Source organism: Ovis aries, chromosome 21 (genome assembly GCF_016772045.2).
Source record: "Ovis aries strain OAR_USU_Benz2616 breed Rambouillet chromosome 21, ARS-UI_Ramb_v3.0, whole genome shotgun sequence".
Classification (NCBI taxonomy): domain Eukaryota; kingdom Metazoa; phylum Chordata; class Mammalia; order Artiodactyla; family Bovidae; genus Ovis; species Ovis aries.
The window spans coordinates 31,655,173-31,682,925 of record NC_056074.1 but is presented as its reverse complement, the minus strand read 5'-3'; the positions used below and the strand labels follow the sequence as shown (position 1 = coordinate 31,682,925).

At 44.8% G+C, this 27,753-nt stretch overlaps 1 protein-coding gene across 3 annotated transcripts in view; it reads right to left on the bottom strand.

Moving 5' to 3' along the window:
- The window catches only part of OPCML (opioid binding protein/cell adhesion molecule like), a 1,044,992-nt gene that overhangs the window by 219,127 nt on the left and 798,112 nt on the right, over window positions 1-27,753 (bottom strand). For all 3 annotated transcript variants that reach the window (XM_042238243.2, XM_042238245.2, XM_042238246.2), the window contains exon 3: window positions 19,991-20,223. In XM_042238243.2, coding sequence (XP_042094177.2) covers window positions 19,991-20,223 — 233 coding nt within the window. The remainder of the gene's footprint in view (window positions 1-19,990; window positions 20,224-27,753) is intronic.

Here is a 27,753-nt window from a genome sequence, read left to right as displayed (position 1 = left end):
AGGGAGGCAGCTAAGGAGCAGAGCTCTCAGGGAATGTGGGCCACCTCAGGGATGTTTGTAATCTTGCTGCAAACAGTGGACAGTCAGGTAAGTCTATAGAGTGCATGTGCAAGGGTGTTGATGATTAGACTCTCTCAGGAGATCATTCTGGCTGCACGGGCAATGGAGCACAAAGCAGGGCAGATGTGGAGGGGGATCCAGGGTCCGGTGGGGAGGAAGCGACGAAGAGCTATTGCTTAATGTGTCCAGAATTAGGGATGAGGAAAATGTTCTAGAGGCTGATAGTGCTGATGGCTGCATGACATTGTGAGTGGGCTTAGTGCCTCTGAATTATAGACTTTAAAATGGTTAAAATATTACATTTTTTCTTATACCTAATATTCTGAAAAAGTTGAAGGACACTGTGGATATAAACGTTACTAAGATTTTGTAGTAATTCAGTGAGTGACAATGGTATGTTGGCTAGTAGAAGTGGAAGGAGGTGACTAGATCTAAGACGTACTTTTGATGACTGGTGAATGGATTTGATACCACAGAAATGGGCTAGCTACTCAACACCTACCCTTCTCTTCTTGGACACACAGCTGGACTGTGTTTATGGCCAGAGGAACAGAAATGAATAGAAGTGCTGTGCATACTTCCATGAAGCCTGGACCATACAACAAACAAACACACAAACAAACGCAAGCCCTTCTGCTAACAAATCCTCATCTTTTCATGCCCATCTTTACCGCCCCCCCCCCCCCCCCCCCCCCGCAGGCAGCCTGGATGTCTGTGGCCAGAGGTGACACTGTCACCATGCTCTTAAGGGGGCAGAGTCTCAGCCAAGCGTTAGCCTTGAAGGGTGCCCTGGAGCCTGCAACTGCCCTTCCTCTGCTCCCAGGTAGCTGGAATTTCTGAACAAGCAGCATCATTTTATTGTGTTAAGCCACTGAGCTCTTGAGCTCTGAGAAGCTGGTTACCTCAGTTGGTATCTGCAGTGGAATTAATTATGCGCTCCCCACTTCATGTGTTGAAATCCTAGCTCCTGCCTCCATTTGACTGTTTGGAGTTGGGGCCTTTAAGGGCATAGTTAAGGTTAAATGAGGTCATCTGTATGGGGCCCTGCCTGAGAGTACTGGTGTCCTTATAAAAAGAGGAAGGGACACGAGAGTGCGCTCTGTGCATACACACACACAGGGGCCATGTGAGGACACAGCTGGAAGGCCATTTGCTGCAGCCAGAAAGAGCTCTCTCCCCAGAAACCAGCCCTGCCTGCTGGCACCTTGAGCTCAGACTTGCAGCCTCCAGACTGTGTGACAATGAGTGTCGATCATTTAACCCTCCACCTGTGCTGTTTTGTGCAGCAACTGCAGGAGACTAAGGCTGTCCTGTTCACTCCAGGGGCTGAGGACAGAGGCATCTAGAAGGATGCTCATGGCTCTGGTTCAGGGAAGTAGATGAACAGTGATGCCAAACCCCAGGAGCAGTGACGCAGGTGCAGGACAGATGTGAGTTCAATTCCGGACACGTTGACTTGGAGGTGCCCCACGACAGCCCAGAGAAAATGTCATGTCAGTCTGCTGGCAAAGCGACAAAGCACAGCCGGCCAACCCTAAATGCACTTTCCCAGGTGCTCAGTGTAAACAGTTGTGTCTAGTTGGTTCACGAGGGTATATTCTGTCTCCCCTCAAGAATGAAACCTTCCCTGAACATGTCTCTCCTTTCCATAATTCCTAACACATCACGGATATAACTGACATTCAACAAATGATGAGGTAGTGTAACTGATTTTTTAAGGAGCCATTGTTTGCTTACCCAGGAGATAAAACCCACCTGGAGTATCTTAGAATGTTTAGGGTAAGATGGACCAGTAGGTCAACCATTCACCTCCTGCACCATTCCCCAGAGTGTTCCTTTAATTAATGAAAAGGAAAACTCCATAATTTAAGAGTGACTCTTCTTCCTTGTCAGTGTCCTCTTTTTCCATTAAAAAAAATACAAAAGTAGGGCAAACTTTAGAATGAAAGTGGGGTTCGTGTTAACTCTGTTCTGCAAACATTGTTGCGTGTTAGCATCCCCATCGCACACAGCAGGCTCTCAGCCTGGCACAAGCCATCTCTTCCCCCAAGGCTTAGAACACAGTGGGAGGAAGTGTTGATGTAACCCCACGAAAGGCAGATCTGTGTTATCCTCTGTCTGAAGCAAAGTGCCTAATACAGGTGCGATCCTCAAGACTTGTCATGGAACATGGTTTCACACAGTCGGTGTTAAATATTCAGTGTGTGAACAAATGAAACCACGGACAGACTACAATATAAACCCATCTGTAGAAGGAGAAAAAAGACATACACAAAACACGTAACCCCTAAAACATGTAACTCAAGCATTTCAGAGTGGGAATGAACTTCTGAGACCGTCCACTTCTGCTTGCTTACTTTATAGACTGAGACACAGGTCCAGGGAGGTTGATCCCGGCACCTCAGGGTATAAATCATGGACACTGACATGTCTTCCAGATCTCTGGACTCACCACATAGTGCTCTTATAACCATGGGGTTATTTTATACAGACGGAATCTGGCAACCTGGCCCCTACTTCAGGGCCCTACCTGGCTCAGAAGAAATAGAATGGACTAGGGCCTCGGAGCACAGCATTCAACACCTGATGAAAAGCCAGGCTGGTGGCCTAAGGACTTCTTTCAGCAAACAGACCTGCTAAATTTACCTACGGGGAGAAGCTGAGAAGGTCTCAGCTGGCCAGAGGGCACACTTCCTGCCTTTTCTCTGAACTTTGGGCAGGGTGACACCCAGGAGAGGCACACATGGCGAGGCCAGGGCCTGGGTGGATGAATCCTGTCCTTGGACTTGACCTGCTGACATCTGGTCCATCAGTCTCTCCAAATCAACCAGATTCACGCCCTCCTCTGACGGAGAGCAAGGGCTGCGCCCTTGCATTCCCAGCTGTGTTCTGTGTAATCGAAAGTTCCAGAATTCAAACAGAATCTTCCACTGCTGAAAGAACTTTGAATAATCAACCTGTCTGCAGGCCAACCAGATGTAAATGTATGGAGTTGTACTGGCAACATGGCCGCCCTCAGGCCTTCCCTGATGCTGGAGGTGGGTGAGGGGCCAACCTGGGGTTGGAGGGTGCAGGACAGAGGAAGCTGAAGAGAGGAAGAGGGACATAGGACACTTTAGGATGCAGTAAAGACAGGGCTTCCCAGGTGGCTCAGTGGTAAAGAATCCACCTGTCAATGCAGGAGACGTTGGTTTGATCCCTGGGTCGGGAAGATCCCTTGGAAAAGGAAATGGCAACCCACTCCAGTATTCTTTAATTCCATGGACAGAGGAGCCTGGTGGACTATAGTCCATGGGGTCACAAGAATCAGACACGACTGAGGGACCATACAATAACAGCAACAAAGTCAGGACAGGAGACGTTAGCAGGGCCCTCGTGGAAAGAGGTGAGAAATGACTCAGTGACAAACCCTGCTCAGCCGGTACTGAGATGGCTTTGAGTCACATAGTTGCAGCTCCGGGAACATTCACGACCGGAGACAGAAAACCACTTCAAGGATATAGCTTCTGAAGAAAATGGGAGCATGTTCCAAATTATATTACACCTGGAAATGGTTTTCGCCTTCCTAACATCAGAGAAGTCTATAAAACCCCTCTCGCTGCGGCCACACGGGGCACTTTGCAGCTGATGTTGTTTCTGCTAGACAGCTTCCAGGAACCTGCACTTGTGGCCCGGTGATGGCTCCCCAGGCTCCTGCCATAGCAGATGGAGTCAGAAAGGCCTGGGATAGAAAGATCTGGAGCCTGGGCACTGTGGGCACCCTGAAAACCCTGAGCCTTTCAGAGGCCACCTAAAGGCTTTCGGCTCCTCTAAAGGGAAATGGACTGAGAGCACGGGGGGACGGTGCCCGGGGACTCAGGAAGGACCCTGCAGTCCAGCACCAGTACAAGAGAGAGCGGCCAGGCTGCTGTGCAGAGAAACACCACCTTACCCGCTCTTGACTCAGGAATCCATCCTCTGCCCGTTGGGGAAGGAAGAAGTGCTGGTCAGCACCATACTCACTGCATGGATATACGTGTCCAGTGTGAGCTCGGGTTTGATTTGGGAACACACGTGCCAACATCCCCTTGTTCCCCTCCTCTGAATATTTCCATCATCTCTCATTTAATACTTATTGATTGCTCATTACACACCAGACACATTTAATAAACATCTTTAGCATCTAACCCACGATAGGCCCTGTTCACATTTGTAAACATTTGTGTTCACAGAGAGGTGGAAACTTGGTCTCCAACTTCACAGTGTTTGTATCTTGGTGGGGAAATCAGATGTGTGACCAGAGGTATTGGCATAGTGTCACAGAGCAACATCAGGGCTGTGTGACCCTTGGAAGATCTGAGCTCCTGGAATAACAGCTCCAGGTCTTTGTAGGGGAGGTCTTGCAACAGGGCAGGCATGGAGGTGCACCGGGGTTGTTCTGAGAAGGAGGGAGCAGGGCCGGTCACCATCCGTATGGTGCTCTCTGTGACCAGCCAGCCACACCTCACAGCCAGCAAATCCCCAAACGAGAGACAGCTCTCAAGCACATGTGTCTCTGGAGCTTCCAGTGGGAGGTCAGGCTCCTCATGAGCGGATTCATTCAGCTCAGCCTGGTCCCTCCGATGGAGCAGAGGCAGGGGTGGGGTGGGTGTGAGTCTCACCTGGGCTCCACACCTGCTCTTCTCGGTCAGCAGGTAGATGTGACCCTGAATGTGTCTAAGGAGAGGAAGGGTGACCGGGAGGCCAGAGTGAAACCCACGTGATGCCATACCTGCCTGCCCTTTGACCACCCTGCTGACTGTGAATGTCCCACGGGGACACATTATCCCAAACGGGGCCAAGGGAAGACAGGACTGGGAGAAATGCCCGGGCCATCCCAGGGGCCCTGAGAAGCATGGATTCCCCTCTGCCTTCCCTCCGCATCTCACTGGGCCTCCGTTCAGGGCCGCCCCTTCCCAGGTCCTTCTCCCCGCCTGGCGCTTTTTCCGAGTGAGCTTCCTGAGCCCCTGCAGGCCGTCTCCTGTCCTTTCTCAGCGCCATCCTTGGGCAGCTTCTTAATGGCCTGACCTTAATTGCGTTTTCCTGTCTGCGCCAGGGCAACCGGCATGCAGTTTAATAAAAGACTTTTCAAGCTGCCGGGCTCTGTCTCCCCTCCCCACCTACATCTTATGCAGCGGAAGACTGTAAGCCTTATTTTGAAGGTGATTGATTTGGTGTGTTTTCCACTTTCTTTCCTGCTGTGGGGACATTTTGCCTCCATGCGTGATCACTTTTTTTAAAGGGACTTTGATTTTCCTGTCCCCTCACTTTCCACCCTGCTGCTGCGGAACCAAGGGCCGAGAAGCTTTATTCCTCAAGTAGCTATTCTGTGCTCTCTGATTCTGCTGTGAGTTGTCGGTGCTCTGGATTAGCCACGGCCAGGGCGCAGGCCCCTCGATTCACACTCCCGTTGGTGGGGCGTTTAAAGTGGGCACGTGGGGACGTGTGCACAGCAGCCAGACTTTTTTTTTTTTTCTTTTTCCTATTGAAACGCAAGCATAGACTTCTCTTACTTTATTTTGGATGTGAGAGCAATAAGGATAATTCATCAGAAATGAAGCTGTGCCTTTCGGTATATAGTGCTAGTGTTTGTTGCTCAGCTGTATCTGACTCTTTGTGACCCCATGGCCTGTGGCCCACCAGGCTCCTCTGTCCATGGAATTCTCCAGGGAAGAATACTGGAATGGGTAGCCATACCCTTCTCCAGGGGATTTTTCCTGACCTAGGGATTGAACCAGTATCTCCTGCACTGCAGGCAGATCCTTTACCGTCTGAGCCACGTGGGTTTTAGAACTATCTTTAAGTTTTGCATATTTATGTCAGATGTAAGGTTCTTAAGGAAAACAGAACCTTAGATGATGATTTTGTGCTGTTTCTCTTTTGACTCAAAGTTGTCCACTTCTTAATTCTCTTTCAGTAAGCCTAATTGTGGATATTTTATTCAGAAGGACCTTTTGGACATGAGACTATAAAATTATGACAATAATATAAAAATAGTTGAGAGAAGAATACTTAAAAATAACAAGAATAACAATTGCTTTACAATTTTGTGTTAGTTCCCGTTGCACAGCAAAATGAATCAGCTATATGTCTAAATATACCCCCTCGATTTTGGATTTTCTTCCCATTTAGGTCACCACAGAGCACATTGTAAAGCAACTATACTCCAATAAAAATTAATTTAAAAAATAAAAATAATAAGAAAGACACCAAACTTCAAAAATAGGGATATTGCACACATTCAGATATATTCAGAAGATGCCTTGGTTCTTCCATTATTATCCACAAAACCCAACATAATTTATTAATATATAAGGGGTCAGTGGCTATATTTTAATGTGACAAGACTGTGTAAGGATGAGTAGAGGGTTCAGAGTTCTAAGTATTAATGAATCACCCTAGCATAACACCAGTCATGCAAACTCAGAAGGTAGGTTAATTAGCCTAACACTATAAAACAAATAATTTTAAAGTTGCACAGGACCTATGATAGAGTTGTTGTTTAGGTGCTAAGTTGTGTTTGACTCTTTTGTGACGCCATAGACTGTAGCCAGCCAGGCTCCTCTGCCCATGGAATATTCCAGGCAAGAATACTGGAGTGGGTTGCCATGCTCTCCTCCAAGGGATCTTCCAGATGCAGGGACTGAACCTGCATCCCCTGTGTCTCCTGCTCTGGCAGGCGATTCTTCACCCACTGAGCCGCCTGGGAAGCCCCTGTCCATGTTTCTGTCCACTTAATGTAGAACAACCCTAAGGAAAAGGAAGGTAAGGGCAGGCTTTATTTCCCCAAATTTAAAATGAAGACCCTGAGACTCAGCCCGATTAAGTAACTCATGTAAGATCACGGAGCAAGTAGTCAAACCAAGAGTTGAATTTTTCTTGCCTCTTATTGAGAAGCAGCTTGGTAAGTGCATTTTGTTCGGTATGTGTTTGAATTAAGGCTTTGCTTATCAGTAACACTGCCTTTTCTGTTGGATTAGCCTGGACATTACAGCATGTGGGAAACACAAGCCCAGCCGTGAGTCGGCAGAGACGTGATCAGTTCTCACCAGTGTGGAGGAAGACGGGAGAGCGTGAGTCAGAGACTTTCTGAGCCTGCTTTCCACACAGTGCCTGCATCTACTCTCCCTGCCTCTCAGGAGGCCACGCTGACCAAGATGCGACAAGGCAGCAGGGGAGCAGTGGAGAGGGGCCACTGGCGGAGAGAACCCAGGGCATCCAGGCACAGAGGTGCTTGTGCTAGAGAAGGCTGGACATGGTTCCCCATGTTCCCTGGGGAGGTGTCTGCAGGGTGCTGAGCCCCGGGTTGGTCTCTCCTGTCTCCTCTTCCCCTTTCTCTCCACCCCTCCCCACCTCCTCTGCTCTCTCGCCTCCCTTAGCGTCCCCTCTCTGTACCCATGGCCCTCTGTAGGCATCTCCAGGTCTTCTCCCAGCTTCCCTTTGCACCTTCTCTTCTAAACCATCCCGGCTTGAGTCCCACACCCCCTGACTCCCACTTCTTTGGGCCACTTAGACGCCTATCAAGAGAAAGAGCAGGTGTCACCCCGCCCTTCTGCCCCTCTCATTTCAACAAGCCCAGTTTGACCTGAACTGGAGAGCTTTACACCAAGAAGTTCTGTGCATAGGCACTGTTCACAGTAAATTGAGTATAAAAATCTCTATCCTGAACCAAACATTGACTGTCCATCCTGTATCTGAGGGCTGTTGTTGTTGGTTAGCCACTAAGTCCTGTCCAACTCTTTGCAACCCCTGCGGACTGTAGCCCATCAAGCTCCCCTGTCCATGGGATTTCCCAGGTAAGAATTACTGAAGTGGGTTGCCATTTCCTTCTCCAGGGGGTCTTCCTGACCTGGGGATTGAGCTTTCATCTCCTGCGTTGGCAGGTGGATTCTTTACCACTGAGCCACCTGGGAAGCCCTTGCATTTGAGGAAGGGACGCCAAAATTCATCTTGAAGCTACCTGTGCCTTGAAAATGGCCAACATTAGCATGGTTCCAAGATCTCTAGCCATGGCCAAGCTCTTATACAGTAGGCAGTTCCATTTAGACACTTCCTTTGTTTTAGACACAGAGAGTCTCTTCTGCCAACCTATACATTCAAGTAAAATCTGTGCTTCCCTCTGAAAAATTCTAACAACTGAAAAAGCCAATAACAACACTGGAATTTATGATTATCTCTTCAAGAAAGTGAAATAAAGTGTTAGTTCCTCAGTTGTGTCTGACTCTTTGTAACCCCATGGACTGTAGCCCGCCAGGCTCCTCTGTCCATGGAATTCTCCAGGCAAGAGTACTACAGTGGGTAGCCATTTCCTTCTTATTCTTTTTCAATACTGACCTCAATTAAGGTGACATTATGAGAGCCACTTTTCTGCAGCTCTGTTAATCACCATTCACTTATCAAGCACAGGGAACTCCCCTCTGCTTTCAACTAACAATCAACCAGTAATAAAACTCCAGTTTCTGGGGGACTCATGGCTCCCTTATCTGGGGATTTTAGATCACCTAGGTAGCTGTTATGTTGTTTTTGAGAGGGGAAAAGCATCTATCTGAGCAGAAATTAAGAAGGAATTAAGAAGCTCGAAAAGAGGGGGGGAAAAAAGTGAGAAGAAAAGAGGAAGAAATGGAAGAGAGGGTAAAAATCTCTCTTCTAACAGAATCTTCTTCTAAAGCTGTTTATGATAAGGGGAGGATTAGGGAGCTCACATTCCAGCTATATTAAATTAAATCCCAGGCCCCTTTTCTCAGACACACACAGGCCTGAGAACATCAATCCTATCACGACAAAATAGCCCTTGGGAAAAGGAATCCTCCTGGCGGTGTGCCATCCAGCTCTTACAAACTGTGAGCCGTAGTAACAAACCCATCCAAGAGGCATATTAATAATGACATGAAGAGACACATTTATTGTTGATTGTTGAGATGGTGGCAGATTTATTGCCAGTCTGCCAGGAGGGAGGGTCTGGCCCAGCAATGGTGCAATTAAAAACAAATTGAATACAGGGACAAAGAATCAATAATCTAACAGGGCAACTTTCACTTGCAAAATACAAATATAAATTAATTGACCTGAACACAGTTGCTAACTGGTCATTAATGTGTACTTGCTGGCCAATCAGCATGCAGCATTCACTCCATCAACAGATTGCTGGAGGATGGTGGGGAGGGGTGCCTTCCCACCCTGCCTGCCAGGGCTGCCCTCTGGGCCATCTTGTTTGGGGTGATTTCTAATATCACTAAACAGAGTGTCTGTGTCACGTCTTTCCCCTGAAGTTCTAAATTATGGAATTTTTAAAACAGTTTCACTAATAACTTCCCTATTCAGTAGAAATAAATGTTTTTTGATGTTTCACTATACAGCAATCTATCTTGAGTGTGAGGAGAAGGTAATTAATCTAAGCTCGGTGATATGTTTTTGTGGTGTGTGTGTGTGTGTGTGTGTGTGCTCAGTCACTCAGCCTTGTCCAATTCTTTGCGACCCCAAGAACTGCAGCCTGCCAGGCTCCTGTGACCATGGGATTCTCCGGGCAAAAATGCTGGAGTGGGTTGCCATGCCCTCCTCCAGGGGATCTTCCCAACCCAGGAATTGAACCTGTGTCTTCTGTATTGCAGGCAAATTCTTTACCACTTAATCACCTAGGATGCCCTATTTACATGGACTACTAACACAATATAAATTTGTTGAAGAGTTATCTATATGGTCCTGCCAATTCAGATTGCAATCCCTAAGTTCTGACTATATCAAAAATGAAAGAGCCAAATCTGGCTCTTGCCTTCAAGGAAAAATCTAGGAGAGGAAAAGAGTTAGGCCCACCAGTAGCTGAAATAGGAAATGGGAAGTTTCAGGGACCGTAGGCAAGTGCAGGTAAGGTTTGGAATTACAGAGAGAGCCTTTGGCTTTGGGATTTAGCAACTCTAAAACTGCACTATTCAATATGACAGCCACTAACATGTATGACTATTTTTAATTAAGTTTTTTAATATGAAATAATACTGAAAATTCACTAGCCACACCTCAAGTTCTCAACAGCCCCCTGTTCTCAAAGTGGCTAATAGCTGCCATGTCGGACAATGCAGGGCATTTTCATCAGCACAGAAAGATCCATTGGATAGTCCTGCTCTACAGGGTCTGGAGAACTTAGACATTCAGAGAAAAGTGCATTCAAGACAAGTTGTTTGAGAAATGAAAATGAATGCAGGGCATTAGGGGCAGAGGTTTAACAAGGACAAGTTTGGCTAAGTTGTGTGTAGGATATAAAAACACAACAATAGAAAGTAAGACTGAGAAAGGAGGTCTGCCCCTGAATTGTTTAGCACTTGGAAAAGTGATATAAGAGGTTTTGACTTGACTGTATTGTCAATAGGGAGTCATTAAAATTGCTAGCAGGGGGAAGTGACACGATCAGACGTGTGCACCAGGAATATTTAGACAACGGTGTTAAAATGAATTATACAGAGGCAGAGACTGAGGGTGGGGTAGCAATTAGGACGCGACAGTGAAAAGTCTCTGGAGGGTAAGATGCCGCACTTTGGTGGCTGTGGTTGTGGGAACGAACAGGAAGGAAGAGAATGACTTTATTGGACATGACATCTGTTTTGATGGCGAATCAAGAGAGAGAGAAAGTCAGCACTGAAGCCAAGGTTTTATACAAGGATGGTGTGCTGGTGAATAGAAATGTGAATTAAAAGAAGAGGAAGGGGTTTTGGAGCGAAGAAGAGAAGTCTGGGGTGGAGCACATAAAGATACCTACGGGGTGCCCACCTTGGAGAGTTCAGGAAAGAATCAGAAATAAGAGGCTAGAATTAGGGAAGAAATTAAGAAACAGAAATGTAGATTTCAGTGACAATGATATTAACTCCAAGGAAGAAGTCATAATCACTACGATTCATAAGGTAGAAGAAGAGAGAGAGGTTTAAGGAGGATAGATCCTGACTGCAGAGATATTGGAGTGAGATTCTGTAAACCAAGAAAACCTGGCAAAGCAAGCATGTGCCTTGCAAATGAACAAGTGAGTCAGTCTGGTCTGAGACTTATGGAAAAGGGAGGGAACCCAGAGGAGGTTCCACAGCGAGGTTAGGTGCTAGTTTCGCTACAGATGAAGCAGAGCTCAAATCACAGCTCTTCTCAGCTCCTGACACTCAGACTCTCTGAGCCTCAGTTTCCTCATTCAAAAAAATTAGAAACATGCATCCCGCCTACTTGGGTTAACTGGGAAACAGAATTGGATCCTGTCTGTGAAGTGACCGTCATGCTTGGTACTCAGACATGACAGACATGGTTTCTAATTATTCAAAGGCATATCTTTGACTGCTTTTCCTGGGATTGTTTTACTCTATTTCTATTGTTCTTCAATTTCTGAACCTACAGAGGAGAATGATGAGTGAAGAGAATGATTAGAGAGAAAACAGTCAAAGGCTTTTTGCTACCTTGATGAGAAGCCAAAGCAGGAAAAAGTGGAGTAGAGAGGTATTGTTGCTCGGACACTGTGTTTCCGGTAAAACTTGGTAATGAGGGGCTCGGAACTAGGCTTGTGGTTACAAGTCAGAGTCTTCAAATATGGGTCCACATGCTGCCCATAGGAAAATATCATCATTCTAAATTCACAGATGACTCTGTTGCTAGGCTATGGTTGACTAACCCTGTGGTAGTGAAGTCTGAAATCTTAGGTGGGATCCTGACTGTAGGAGAGTCCTGATGAACTTTCAACTATGACGAGGATTGATGAATATTTACTAACTTTCTCTTCTTCTAAAGTACCGCTGCTTCCCCTGCTGACAGCAAGAGGAAAGATCTCTTCATATTTACTTGAGCTAGTGACATCAGCTGAGCTCACCATGCAAATTAACTAGAACATAACGGGCATTTTCATTTTCTCCCACATCTCCATATTGGTGATAATTCTGAGGGCAGACTTCATGATACTCTATTTGTTTAGTTCCACTGCAAATAAGCAAATGGTAGCTCCGGATCCTGCCACTTCTCTTCCTGGCTCCTGTATGTGTCCCCAAACCATGTGCCAGGACTGGCAGCACCATCTTGGATCACAGAGTCTCTGCGGTGTGCTCCAAATCGACTCACACACTTGGATGGACCCAACTGAAGCCAGGGCTCCCATATGGAACTGTTGCCCTCTTGGCAGACAGGCTCAAACTATCTCTAGCCCTGACTTGTGTTCATCCAGCATCAGACTCTGCCTTGGTCTCATTCAACTTGGGAAATCCTAGCTCTTCCTGCTCCTATAATTTAAAGATCACGAGGAGGAACTGAGCATATAGTCTCCAGACCCAGGCTAGCGGGAGGCTGAACCTGCGTATTTCATGGAGAGGAGGATGGAATTCCATGGGCCACAAAAGAAGCAATTACGAAACCTGAAAACCTGTGTATGTTATCATTTTTGTTTCTAAGCAGAGCTGAACATAGTCCCATATTCCTTTTCACAACAGGGGAAGTAGAGACTTGATAAAATGAGAAATCTTTTTTTTTTTTTTCTGTTTTGTACTGTGTTGTCAGCAAGTACACATGACGTGAGGAAAGACGTGATAATGTAGAAGATTGAGTGGAGGTGACCACCGATTCTATTTCAGCTATGAGATGTGTCTAATTCCAACAGATGTCTGCATAACACAACGTGAAGGGAGGGACAGGACAGCTGCAGAGACTGTGAGTGTGAGTCTCATTCCAGCCCTGAAGCCAGGCTGGAGGGACCTGCACAGGACCCCCTCCTTGTGAAGGACAACTCGTCAAGTGCCTCCCTCTGCTGGGGACAGAGGGCCTGCTGCAGGCACCGATTTCAGTCCTGATTCTTCTAAGGTGTAATTGCTTTCTTGGTTTACCCAACCCTGAAATTAGGAATCTGAGCATATATTCAACATTTGATGTGAGTTTTGGGGTTTACAAATATCAGGTGAAACAGGAGAGAAAAGGATGTCTTTCATGCTGCTGCTGCTGCTAAGTCGCTTCAGTCGTGTTCATATATATCTGTTAACACACACGCACACACACAGGAGTAAGGTTAAGGTGTGCATGTGTATACCTGGAGGAAATCATTTACATTCACTTGTCTTCTTCACCTGGGATAAGAAGGCAGGAAGGGAACATGCCAGGGACACAGAGGAGCAGAGCTCAGGCAGGGGAGGGAGGTTTTTTGATGCCTGGTCTTGTTCTTTTCCACATTCCCACTTTGCCTCTGTAAAGAGCAAGTGTGATTATAATTTAAAATACAGGCCGAATAAATTAAATGGATTTCAGGTTGACTGCCCGCTTTTCTTTAGGCCCACAATTATGCATGTTAATTTAAATGACTATTTAAAGAATATTTGGGACAAAAGGGGAAAATAGAGGAGAAAAAGAGGTGAGTAACAAAGGAAGTTGGAAATAGGTAGGCCCTGGCAGAAAGTAGGCACCCCTGGGCAGGTGTGCCCCGCTCACTTTTTGGAGATGGTCCACCAGGTACCCGGCCCCCATCCACCACAACCAGCCTCAGCCAGGACCACTCCACCCCACAGCGGTCTCCTGGGGAGCCACCCTTCTCCATACCACCTCAGAACTTCTACATCTTTCTCACAAATAGTAACATTTACCTGCCCTCTACTTAGCTATGAGTTAGCAATCTGGCATGTGAACCCAACACTTGGTCTAGAATTAAAATTCTTTCATCGCAGCACTATTCGCAATAGTCAAGATAAAGAAGCAACCTAGATGTCCATCAGCAGATGGAGGGATAAAGATGTGGTGCAGATATACAACAGAATATTGCTCAGCCATGAAAAGAACGAAATAGTGCCTTTTGCAGCAACAGGGATGAACCTAGAAATTCTCCGTACTAAATAAGACAGAAACAAATATCATGTGATATCTCTTATATGTGGAATCATAAAAAAATGATACAAGTGAACTTATGTACAGAATGGAAATAGACCCACAGACATAGAAAACAAACTTACGTTACCAAAGGGGAAAGGGAGGAGTAAATTAGGAGTTTGTGATTAACATCTACATACTACTGTCTATAAAATACATAATCAGTAGGGACCTATTTTATACCACAGGGAACTATATTCAATATTTTTAATAACCTATAAGAAAAATAATTACAAAATATAAATATAATCTAGACATATATATATAAGATATATATGTACATACATATATATACACACATATATGTATATACACACATATATAACTAAGCCACTTCACTGTATACCTGAACCTAATACAATATTGTAAATCAAATCTACCTCAATAAAAACAAAACAAAATGAAAAAACAACTCCTGGTATTTGGGCTGCTTTGACACTGGCTAGCCAGTATAACTTGGAGAAATCAACTCTGAATCTCAGGTTTTTTTCTTGGAATGTGGAGACTTCCTGTTCGGTCTCCCAAGGCTTCAGTGAAGAATAGTCAAAAGATACCGTGCATGCAGAGGACGTTCACTGTGTGTATTTTGAGAGCTTTCACCTAAAGACAAGCCTAGCAGAGGGAACTGAGAGCATTTAGCAGCTCCATCATCTTTGGGCAAGTTTTCACTCTTCCTGAGCTTTGGTTTCCTTATCAGTGAGATGTGAGTATGGTCTGAACTCTGCAGGGAGGTTACGAGGATCAGCTGAGATCAGTTTACACTCATGTGCCCTGTGCAGGGACTGGCTGACACCCAGTGGAACAGAGGACCAGACTGGGTGAAGAATCAGACTTCTTTCCCTGCTGAACTAAACTTGGGTACCACGCAGTCTCACCTGAATTGACTCCAGGCTCAAAGCCCCAGAGTCTTTGCAGATATAGAAACTGCACAGACTTGTTAACACAATTCATCATTTCTAGCCCTTTGCCTAAAATTGGGTTTAGCAAGAGGAGTTTGATCCATGAAAGCAAGTGTCTGGCAGTCAACAGATTTTTGAACTAGGCAGGAGAACAGACAGAGATACCAACATCCAAGGAGCAAAGATGCACCAGATTTTCCTGTCTATGGATCCCTGGCAGTGACAGAAACTGCAACAGGAGGAGGTCCATACAGTCCAGGATGCAGAAGAGTTCGTGACAGAATGACAGCTGGATCCTGGATCCCCTAAGGGGCCAACATTCTCAGTACTTACACAGCGTAAAGAGGTAACATTTAGAACATATACCCCTGGGAGGATGAGCTACTGGTAAATTAATTATCATCTCCTTTGTCTCTCTTTCAGCCTCTCCTTTTACAGCTCTAGCATCCCACTCCTGCTCCTTCCCGCTCATTTCCTTTTTTGAGCTCCGTCCCCAATTTCTGTTTGTACAGTGAAACATCAGCAGCAGGAAAAAGAGGGAAAAAGAAAGGAGAACTGGTAAGTCCCCATGGTTCTAGGTTAGAGAAATCACTTTAGATGCGGTTGCCAGTGGAGGGAGTGGCAGGTGCTGGAGAGACACTGATTGTGGAGTCACATGGTCGAGGTTCAGACCTGCTCCACTGCTGACTCACAGGGGACCCCGGCTGGTCTCTTAAACTTCCTATGCTGAAATGATCTAATTTGCAAAACGGAGATACCAGTCGCTGCCCTGATGTCTCCCAGGGCTTGTTGTGAGGGTCAAATGAGGCAAAGATTGTGACCAGCGCTGTAAAGTACTAAGTAAGCTCACAGAACTCATCTGATCCTTGTTAGAACATGTCTCTTGACTTGTCACATTGATGACCTCATCCCTCCAAGGACCTCTTTCCAATCACTGTCCACTCTGAGTCATCTGGACAGCCTGACTATTCCCTGCCTGCCTCTATGTGCTTGCAGGGACTTCAGGATCACTGCCTTCTGCTGCCATTTCATCTCCTGCATCAATCTGTCCTTTGTCCGTTTTACAAACATTTGCTGAAAGCCTAGAATGCCTCGAACAGTGTGCTATGCCTACTGTTCTCTAGCACACACTCAGCCTCTCAGTCGTGTCTGATTCTGCAACACTATGTACTTCAGCCACCAGGCTCTCCTGTCCATGGGATTTTCCCAGAAAGAATATTGGAGTGGTTTGCCACTTCCTCCTCCAGGGGACCTTCCCGACTGAGGAAGTGAACCTGCATCTCCCGAGTCTCCTGCACTGGCAGGCAGATTCTTTATCACTGAGCCATCTGGGAAGTCCCACTGTTCTCTAGTAGGAAGAGTTAATCTCACAAAACATACCTACTCTCATGCTAGTAAATTTATGATGAATCTCAAACATACCCTTCTTGTCTTGCATTATACCCGTTTCTTAGTTCTGTAACTCCTGTATAACGTCTGTGCTTTCTTTATTCCTACAGCTCACAACCCTAACACCTTCCTTTCCCAGTGGCTGAAGATCCTAACTCCAAAGTTACTAGCAAGACCATCTAACATTTCCCCAGACTTAGAGAGGGTGGGATGATTTGGGAGAATGACATTCTAACATGTATACTATCATGTGAATTGAATCGCCAGTCTATGTCTGACGCAGGATGCAGCATGCTTGGGGCTGGTGCATGGGGATGACCCAGAAAGATGTTATGGGGAGGGAGGTGGGAGGGGGGTTCATGTTGGGGAATACATGTAAGAATTAAAGATTTTAAAATTTAAAAAATAAAAACTAAAAAAAAAAAAAATAAAAGGGAGGTGATATCTTTTTAATTCTTCCTCTTTTAAGGCCTTGGGATTAACCCTCTCAATTTCCCTTGGATGATGTCTCCTAAAGGAACCTTCTCCATTCCTACAGGGAGACCCATAGCCTGCTGTCCTCACAGCTTGAGTGATCAGCCTGACCTGATCACTGTGCCCCTCAGCTCCTCATCACAGGAGGAGCATCCCTCACCCCATCCCACACAGGGCTGCCGGGTTGGTTTTCCCACCCTGGCTGTCTGAGCCCCGTGCTCTGAATTCCCTTAACGCTTGGGTACACAGTCTCAGACTGAGCATCATACACCAGGTACACAGTCTCAGCTACACTGTCACACACCATCACGTGGTGCCTTGAAGTTATCCCTTCAAGGTGGTCAAGATGTATCTCGGGGACCAGTGATATTCTTTTAATAAATGCAGCTTCTTGCCTTAAAGAGAAGGACTTGGAAATCAATCCCATCAGATATGTGGAGAGGCCACCTTATAAAACAGGGACAGACAGACTTCGAGTTTAATGATACAGCATCTCTCAGTTACTCCACTTTGCAGGAGGAGCGAACAACAAAGCCCAGAGCCCCCGGGATCGCCCTTTGGCTCATGGCACTTGTCTGCTAGAGGGGATGAGATTCTAACACTCTCAAATGGACAGGAGATAAATAAATACCATATATATATGGACAAGTTGCAGCTCGGAAATTTCTCAGTTTTTCTCATTGCAAAATCAATACCCATCAGCAGTTGGAAATTAAAGGCAAGATTAGGCCTCAGTTTTATACATGCCTTATTGTATTCCAAAAGCTTTCTACTCGGTCAGATAAATCTTCTTTAAGAGGATTAGGAAACTTTCATTATCTTTATCTAACCTGAACTAACACTAAGTCTGAAAAATTAATCTATAGGCTGGACGAAAGCCGACTGCTGCTGGGAAGGGAGAGACTCCCGGGCTTCCTTCTAATAGAGCCATGGGGTCTCTGCTTCCACCTGCTGGAAACTCAGTGGTCCCCAAAGGAAGACAAGTCAGCCATTGTTCACCAAGATGGAGGAGGAGGCAGCTCCCTAGGTACCTCCATTTAGCCTCTCTGTGAATGTGAAGCCCAGTCTGCTAAGATTTCTGAGAGGAGGCATTTCCCTTCCTCCTCCACCCTCCTGATCTCTGAGTTGAATGTCACAGGGGCTACGGAAGTCACTTGGCCTGAACTGTGGAGACTTGAGAAAGTGACCTCTGGGATGAAGGACCCTATTGCTTTGCTTCCTGCTTCTTCCCAGACTCTTTCTGACCCAGAGCTCTGAGACCCATGGGGAGACCCCACTGGCTTCCACATCCAGCCCCAGGAACTGCTTCCAAGCTTCTTATGAAGTATTATCCCTGCAGCTCTGAGCCAAGAGCCTGTTACGGCCTGTGTTGACTTTGACACGCTTGTACAATCTGTCTTCTTTCCTGAAAAGCGAGAGTCTTATTCTGTTTGAGTCTGTTTCCGTATAGTGCCTGACAGTTCTTTTTTATTTCAGCGCCGAGTTTCCTGAATTTGTAGATAACTTTGCTGTCAAGGCCACGGAGGTGCCATGGAGGCGTCACTTCCTAGGCTGAGAATTTCAGCTGCTCTGGAACCAAGCCCAGGTGGCAGGCGGGTGGTGAGAGTTCACACTTCCTTGTTTTCTCAGATATCCCCACTCATATCAGATGACTGATCCTGGGGAGGGCCTCACCAGAGGAGAAGCATCAGACATGGTACTTGTCTTTATCTCCAGATGGCAAGTTGCCTTGTTGCCTTGTAGCTCCCAAGACATGATCATCCCAAGCCATACCGCTGGTGGGATGTGGATGGAGAAGAGACACAGTAGGGAGCATAGGTGTCCTTTGTGTGGCATCAGATGTGGGGGTCTGGGGGCATGTGGGTCAGAGAAAGGCTTGGAGGCTGAATGGAGGCAAAGCTTCAAGTGCTACGTCAGCCCCAGGGCCTGCCGGGAGCAGGGGCTGCAGCCGACAGAGCCCCGGCCAAGCTCAGGCCGCTATCAAGGCCTGTGGAGTCAGAACCCAGATGGCCCACTAGCAAAGATCTCCAGCCAAAAGAAAAGCATGGTCCCCTTGAAATTTTATACATGACTGAAGCATGAAAAGACTTTACCCGCTACTCAAACTTCCCATGAAACCAACCCGAAATGAGCAAAATTATATACTTTAGAAAGGCAGGGATGAGGGAATACATACTAGCTGAGCAAGAATGCCGCACACAAATCACACCCTGAAAAAAATCCATTACGCTGACTGCAGATGGGATCTGATTAAAGGCATGCACTGATGCTAAGTCACATGCATTCTTCCTTCTGAGTGCAATGCGTGGTTCCAAGACGTTGGAGTAGGAGACACTGAGAAGACCTTGCCCTTTGGTGGAGGAAGGCTGTGTCATTGGGGGCTGGGGGCTGGTCTGCTTACCTGACAGAAATTGCTTTGCACAGTCATGAGGGTGTCGGCAGGGGATAGCTCATCATAAGGTCTTCTGTAGGGCTGCCTTACAATGCTTCCCCAAAGCTTATGGCTGCTCTCTGCATGAGTTTTTAATTCCTAATATTGAATAGTTGATATCTGAGATTCTGATATTTTTTTCAACCCCATTTTTCTCCAACAAAATAAAATTCAAGTGGAAAACTCTTAAGTACTATGCATGGGTTATATTAATTCAGATTTTTAAAGGAGAGCAGGAGAGGAAGTTAGGGAGCCCCCTTTTAATTATATACATTTATTTCCAACATAGAGACATCTTGACTAATATCCCTCTTGACCTCAGCTCCACTGCGGGGCTAAAAGGGTGTAGACAGATACAACAGCAATGCCAAACAACACTGAGAACCCCTTTCCAGATCACACATAACCATCAGGTATGCAAGAACAGCCATACGTCATGTGGTTTTACATCAATATTATTAACCTTTTATCATGAGCTAAGCCTCTGAAAAACAACAGGCACAGAGAATAGTACAATCAATTTCCTAAAGTGTCTTGCCCTAACTCCAGAGTGCTAAGTAACTAACATATGATATATTTCTATATCTTGTCCAAACCCCAGAAAGCTCAACCAACTCAACAATACCAAACAACCTATGAATGAGAACAGAAGGACCAGAGATAAAGCTGAGAAGCTCTGTGAAGATCCTCCGCACTTAGTCAAGACACCCACAAGTGGAAGGGATCCAGGACACACTCAGTCTCTGGATCCTGCAGAGGAATGGCTTTTTGTGTCTTTCTACAGGAGGTGGAAGCACAGGCTGAGATCACGTGCCCTCTGCATCGCTGACGGGAACGCCAGCACCCTGTCCAATCAACTCACCCTGCACAATGAGGTGGACGCGGGAGGTCTTGGGGTGGTTGTCCGTCTGCACAGAGCAGGTATAGGGGCCCTCATCGTACACGTCCACATTCTGGATCATGATGCTGTACTGGGTCGGCGTGTTCACCAGGATGATCACACGAGGGTCTATGGACCACTTGTCATTCCCGGCATAGAGGATGGTGCTGCGGTTCAGCCAGGCCACCCGGGTGACCCGATCATCTATGGTACACCTGTGAGTGAGAGTGGGGAGGGGAGGGGGGAAGAAAGGGGAAAGGGAAAGCGTGGGGAGAGGGGAGGGGAAGGAGAAGAGGGAGAGAGTGTTAAGAGATTCTATTATAAATGCAGCTGTGTTGTTCCAGGAGTAAATGAAATAACATAACCCAGTGTTAAAAGGGATCAATTATTGATAAAACTTCTTAAATAGAGGGCAACAGTGGCCTGAATCATCCTGAAGACCTGATGCTACAAAATCATTTCTATTTGATTTTGAAACATATTATGTGAATATCTTTGCTGTATATTTGCTTTCTATCTTATTTTTCCCCTCAGGCTTATATGAAAATTAGTTTACATTTCTCGAGTGCATTTACCACCTTGTGGGAAAAGTGGCCCAGGGCCAGAGGGGAGAGAAAGTGCATCGGTATTTCAAACAGATCACAGCTAATCTATATGGCAAATGCTTCACTTGTTGTTAAGTCAAAAATGGGACATATTCACCTCCATACCCACCCCCTTGCACTGTCATTGCCTGTACCCGAAGCTGCCCCAAGCCCTGCAAGTACAATCTATAACACGGATCTTGAAATTCGCTGTAGAAAGCCAACAGTCTAGAGGTAGAAGTAAGGCTATCTCTTCAGATTTCAGGAGAGGGAAGGAGAAAGTGGCCAAGCAGAATTCTTCCTCCTGTTCACACGCCCCTGCCTACCCCTGAGAACAATACAATTGACATCAGCTGGTCGGCACCAAGATCACCAAGGTAAGAAGCTGATCTCTACCTCACATACACTCACCTACCCTTCCCAACAGTTGGAGGCTGTGACTATTGGTGGGAATGTAAACTAGTATAAATTATATGGAGAACTGAGTTGCCATGCTGCTGCTGCTGCTGCTGCTGCTAAGTCACTTCAGTCATGTCCGACTCTGTGCGACCCCATAGACGGCAGCCCACCAGGCTCCCCCATCCCTGGGATTCTCCAGGCAAGAACACTGGAGTGGGTTGCCATATGATCCCACAATCCCACTCCTGGGCATATATCTGGAGAAAATCATAATTTGAAAAGATATATGAACCCCTATGTTCATAGCAGCACTATTTGCAATAGCTGAGACATGGGAGCAACGTAAGTGTCGGTAAAGATGCGGTGTATAAACAATAGAACGCTACTCAGCTGGGCTTCCCTGGTGGCTCAGTGGTAAAGAACCCACCTGTCAGTGCAGGAGACACAGGAGATGTGGGTTCGATCCCTGGGTCAGAAAGTTCCCCTGGAGGAGGAACTCCAGTATTCTTGCTGGGATAATCTCATGGACAGAGGAGCCTGGTGGCTGCAGTCCATGGGGTCATAAGAGTTGGACACAACTTAGTGACTTAGTGACTAAACCACCACCACCACCACCACTATTAAGCAACAGAAGGAAGCACTGCCATCTGCAGCTACACGGATGGACCCAGAGATTATCACACTGAGCAAAATAAGCCAGGCAGAGAATGGTAAACACCATGTGATATCACGTACATGTGGAATCTTACAAAAATGGTACAAATGATCTTAGTTACGAAACAGAAACAGATTCTCGGACACAAAACAAACTTAAGGTTACCAAAGGGCAAGAGGGGGGTATAGATTAGGAGTTAAGGATTAATGTACACACACTACTATATATAAAACAGATAAACAACAAGGGCCTACTGTAGAGCACAGTGAACTCTACTCAGTATTTTGTAATAACCTATAAGGGAAGAGAATCTAAAAAATAATATATATATATATATATATATGAGAAGAATATATAAGAATATAAGTGAGAGAATATATAAGAATATAAGTGAGGATATATACATATGGAACAACAGACTGGTTCCAAATAGGAAAAGGAGTACGTCAAGGCTGTATATTGTCACCCTGCTTGTTTAACTTCTATGCAGAGTACATCATGAGAAACGCTGAGCTGGAAGAAGCACAAGCTGGAATCAAGATTGCCAGGAGAAATATCAGTAACCTCAGATATGCAGATGACACCACCCTTATGGCAGAAAGTGAGGAGGAACTAAAGAGCTTCTTGATGAAAGTGAAAGAGGAGAGTGAAAAAGTTGGCTTAAAGCTCAACATTCAGAAAACTAAGATCATGGCATCTGGGCCCATCACTTCATGCCAAATAGATGGGGAAACAGTGGAAACAGTGAGAGACTTTATGTTTGGGGGCTCCAAAATCACTGCAGATGGTGACTGCCATCATGAAATTAAAAGAAGCTTCCTCCTTGGAAGGAAAGTTTTGACCAATCTAGATAGCATATTAAAAAGCAGAGACATTACTTTCCCAGCAAAGGCCCATCTAGTCAAGGCTATGGGTTTTCCAGTAGTCATGTATGGATGTGAGAGTTGGACTATGAAGAAAGCTGAGCGCTGAAGAATTTTGAACTGTGGTGTTGGAGAAGACTCTTGAGAGTCCCTTGGACTGCAAGGAGATCTGACCAGTCAGTTCTAAGGGAAATCAGTCCTGAATATTCATTGGAAGGACTGATGCTGAAGCTGAAACTCCAATACTTTGGCCACTTGATGAGAAGAGCTGATTCATTTGAAAAGACCCTGATACTGGGAAAGATTGAAGGTGGGAGGAGAAGGGGATGACAGAGGATGAGATGGTTGGATGGCATCACTAACTCAATGGACATAAGTTTGGGTAGGCTCCGGGAGTTGGTGTTGGACAGGGAGGCCTGGAGCGCCATAGCTCATGGGGTTGCAAAGACTCAGACACGACTGAGCAACTGAACTGAACTGAACTGAATATATACATATATATATGTGTTTTATAAAACACCTTGTCCTTTATTGTACACCTAAAACTAAAATAACATTGTAAGTCAACTATACGTCAATAAAAAGTAAATTAATTTAAAAAGAAAAACTGAGGTCATATTGTCTCCTCGGCATCCTTGGGACTCTAGCTTCCCTTTCTGCGCATTTTTGTTCTACAGCGACTGTCATTTCCCTTGTGAAGGCTCAATCCCTAATTGGCGCTCTCTGCTCTTCACTTTTCAAAGGCATGTCTTAGTGGGAAAAAAAATCTAACAAACTCCTTAATTTACTCTCAGTTGCAAAAAAGGATTAATGTGCCAACTTTCTTAATAACAGCTGTATTTTCATGAAGGTCAAGTCCCTGTTGGAATGACTCCTGAAGGTTAAATTCCAGCCGTACAGCTTGAGGAATTGGCCAGCCTGGAAGCAGACAGTAAGTCCAGCAAACTGAAGGGTATGGTATCCCAGACCCTGGGACCACATACCCAGGAGACAGTGCAGACGATAGACTTGTTTTTATTTTGGTCAATTATGTAATCCTTTGCCCATTTTTAAGCTGACATAATATTTTTAAAGTTTAAGTAATAGTCGCAAAGGATACATTTTTGGTCTATGGAGAATATTCACATTTTAAAATTAAAATGTTATAATGTTCCTTTCTATATATCTCTTTACAAATGCAAATACCATAGTGATTTGATACTCATGATTGTTTGCTTTCAAAATTCATGAACAAGCTCTTTTCTAACAGTCATAAAATGTGTATTGCTCCTTTTTTAAACTTGAACTTATGTATCTATTATATGTATTCTCTGTAGGATTTTATCTGCAGCATTTTATCCTGATAAAGTATTTTATGTTTGAAACTCTTTTATTGATCAGCTATCATATTTATTTGCAACAATATATATAAAATGCAGAGACTGAAATTTTTTTTCATGTTCTGTGACTGTAAAGTTCTGAGTAATAATAGTTTCTTTTCAAATGAGTTAATGTTATAAGGTTAATATTGATGAAATGATCTAAATATTCTGTACATGTTGTTAAGTAATAATTAAACCTAAGAAGTAAACTTTTACTGGAAATATAGCTTTTAATGGGATGGAGGAGGCTTTTCTGGTTATTATATAGTCAATAAGTATCATTATACTAGCGTGAGAGCTCAGGATCAATTCTATTCCTATTTTGCTTTGAAAGAAACCAAGTTCACATAAGCAAGAAGATGGAAATGAAAATCTTGTATAGCAGTGTCATTCAATTTTTTGTACCTCTTCCAAAATATATGCCCAAAACCACATAGCAAAATAGCTTCAAAAATTATTTTAATGATCTCACAGCTGACAATTCAATTAATTCCTCCTTCAATTTCTTTTAAAGCAATGAATTGGAAAATACCTCACTTGCAAAGAGCTTTGTAACCCAGTATTAAATTCATTCAATTTCTCAATATCTGGACAGTATATTGCTAATATTTTACTAGGCTTTATGAAATGGCTATTAAAGATGGGTTATTTTGTTATTTGGAAGGACTTTGGTTAACCCCAATATACTGAGAAAGGTGGGGAAAATTGAAATACTGTTTATTTTAATGTGCCAAATCACATGCCCTCTGTCAGAAAGCATCTCTATCTCTCTGGATTCTAATTCCAAGAAGGAGAAGGAAGCAGTTTTGCCATAAATTCATTACTGATTAAAAAAAAAAAAAAACTGTGCCATTGCCTTCTGGACCTGTCTGCTTTATGTTGCGGGGACTCTTCTTCGAGAATGGTGCTCCACTTGATGACAGATTGGTAAGGGCGGCAGAGGTGACAATGGGAGTCAAGAACACTCTCCCCTGGACAAATAGTTACATGGAGCAGTCAGAAAGGAGAGTCAGAACTGCAATCCAAACACAGGCACTTTCTTGGCAGATCCATTTAGGACATCTTAGATCCTGGAAAATGTTCTGCTTTAGATACACTTTCTTGTGTAAGACCTACAATTGCAGGCTGGGGGTGAGTGGCATCAGTTCATATTGCTGCAGGGTCTGGTAGGAGCTGACCCTGAGACAAGTCAGTTCAAATTGACCCTCCAGGCAGGACACATTCTCAGAGCCCTGCACACAGCCCATGGAAAGCCTCGTGTGCCCCTCGGGTAGATGACCCCTGGATGGCAGAGAGTTCTGTACTTCCAGGCTCTGGTTGTCTCCTTAATCTTAAAAAAAAAAAAAAAATGTGCGTGTGGTTTGAGAACCAGAATAATGAGGTCGACCAAAATTTTCTTCAAATTTATGGTACTTAATTAATTTTCTCTTAAGAGATAAAACAGTCCTGGAGAACTGGAAGAACATTTGGAACTGAGTTTTTGACAGCCATAAAACACCTCCAGCTATGTGTGAAAAGAGGAGTGGAAAGTAGAATCAGAAGGAGTAAAGAAATACCTGAAAGACAGTGATGGAAAGGGGTCTTGCTTGCAAAGCACCACATCCAGCTCTGCTGAATAGGCAACGTGGGATTCAGGTACCCTGGAAGAGGTAATGGCAACCCACTCCAGTATTCTTGCCTGGAGAATTCCAAGGACAGAGAAACCTGGTGGGCTACAGCCCATGCGGTTGCAAAGAGTCAGACATGACTGAGAGATTCACACACATTAAGTCACCGGTTTGGTTCTGGGTCAGAGGTGGGAATTACAGTTAGGGGAAACCCATGCCTTAAGACAGTGGTTTTCAAACTTTGTTTTGCATCAAAGTTACCTAGAGAGTTGTTGTTGTTTTTTAATTTTTAATTTGGTTTGAAAATTTAAATTTATTTATTTTTATTTTTTATTGGGGTATAGGTGCTTTACAATGCTGTGTTGGTTTCTGGTGTATAGCAAAGTGAATTTTAAAACACAGATTGCTAAACCCAACTCCCAAGAGCTTCCTTGCAGTGGGTTGGAGGTGGGCTGAGAATTTGCCTTTCTAACCAGTTTCCAGATGATATCAGAGCTTCTGGTCTGGGGACTCCCCTGTGAGAACCACTGACTTAAAGAAGGGGTTCCCTGATGGCTCAGTAGGTAAAGAACCTGCCTGCAATGCAGGAGACACAGGGGACGCAGGTTTGATCCCTGGGCCAGGAAGAGGGACCCTTGGAGGAGGAAATGGTAATCCACTCCAATATTTTCTCCTGAAAAATTCCATGGGCAGAGGAAGTTCAAAGGCTACATACAGTCCATAGGGTTGCAAAGAGTTGGACACAAATGAAGAGGCTTAGCATGCCTTAAAGAAACCAGCTCATCCTTAAAAGTGAAACTGGCCAGCTTCCATGTGGTCGTTATTTTGTTCTTACTTTTATATTTTGCCTCTGAAAATACAAACCCAAAAACGGCCATGATTCACACAATGGTATTTCATGAGTGTCTAAGGTGTATTAGGTAACAAACACTGTAGGAGCTGAAATGCCAGAAGGAGGCAGACAAAGGTCACACCCTTGATCCTACAACAAAAACACCCAAGAAAATTGGTATCTTAGCTTCAGAGAATGACAAGCGGTGAAAATAAAAGCAAGACAAAGAGCGGAGGGTGCCAGGGGGCTGGGAGCATCCTTGAGAGAGATGAAGCGGTCAGGGAAGCCCTCGGTGCCTGTTTGCTAGACACTGACGCTTTTATCATCTTCAATCCGAATGCGACAGGACACGTCTCTGAAAATCAAGTCTACGTTAAAAATAAATGTCACATACACAGATTAAAAATAAATCTCACTTATACCCACAGATAGCTGTGGAACATTTAGATAATCTGGATAGCTGGAGAACGAGTCTTGGAAACCAGCCTAACAAATGGTGTCTCTCCTTTACAGATAACTTTATAGATTCTGCATTCAGAAAATTGACAATTGGCATTTTGAGAAACTGAAGTTAACTAGAAAATGCCTTTTTATTTCCAGCCTAGTTACTGGGATGATACCTAAATTATGTTGTGTGCTCGTCTGCCTTCAGGAGTAGACAGTGGCAAATAGAGTTTAATCTCTAATATAGACATATCGTTCTAAATTTCCTCCTCTTTGTAATGCGATGGTGTTCTTCATAGAATTTACTGCACTGGATTTCATTACATATGTACCTATTTGCTAGGCTGTAAATACCACCTGGTAAGAACCATCTCAGTGGTCTTCACTTTGTGTCATCAGCACCTCCCACAGCCCACCGGGAAGCTAGAAGGTGATCCACACATATTCATAATGATTAAAAGATGTAAGGTAATGTTTTTCAAGCTGACATAAAAAGAACCCACATAGGATTATAGCTAATGATACTGCATTACATCCTTGAGAGTAGATCTTAAATGTTTTCACCACAAAAAAGAAACGCAAATAATGAGATGGAATGGAGGTGACAGCTTATTCTACAAAGGTAATCATCTTGAGATAATTAAAGGCACCAAATCAACATCCTGTGCACCTGAAACTTACACAGTGCTATATGTCAGTTAGGCTTCCCTCGTGGCTCAGTGGTGAAGAATCTGCCTGTCAATGCAGAAGACACGGGTTTGACCCTGGGTCAGGAAGATCCCCTGGAGAAAGAAATGGCAATCCACTCCAGTATGCTTGCCTGGGAAATCCCAAGGATAGAAGAGCCTGGTGGGCTACAGTTGATGGGGTCACAGAGAGTTGGACGCTACTTAGCAACTAAACAATAAAACAATATGTCAATTATATCTCAATAAAACTAGAAAAAAAAAGGATCCATGTAAGGTAAAGTAGATGTCCTTGGAAATACTTTTATGTGTGT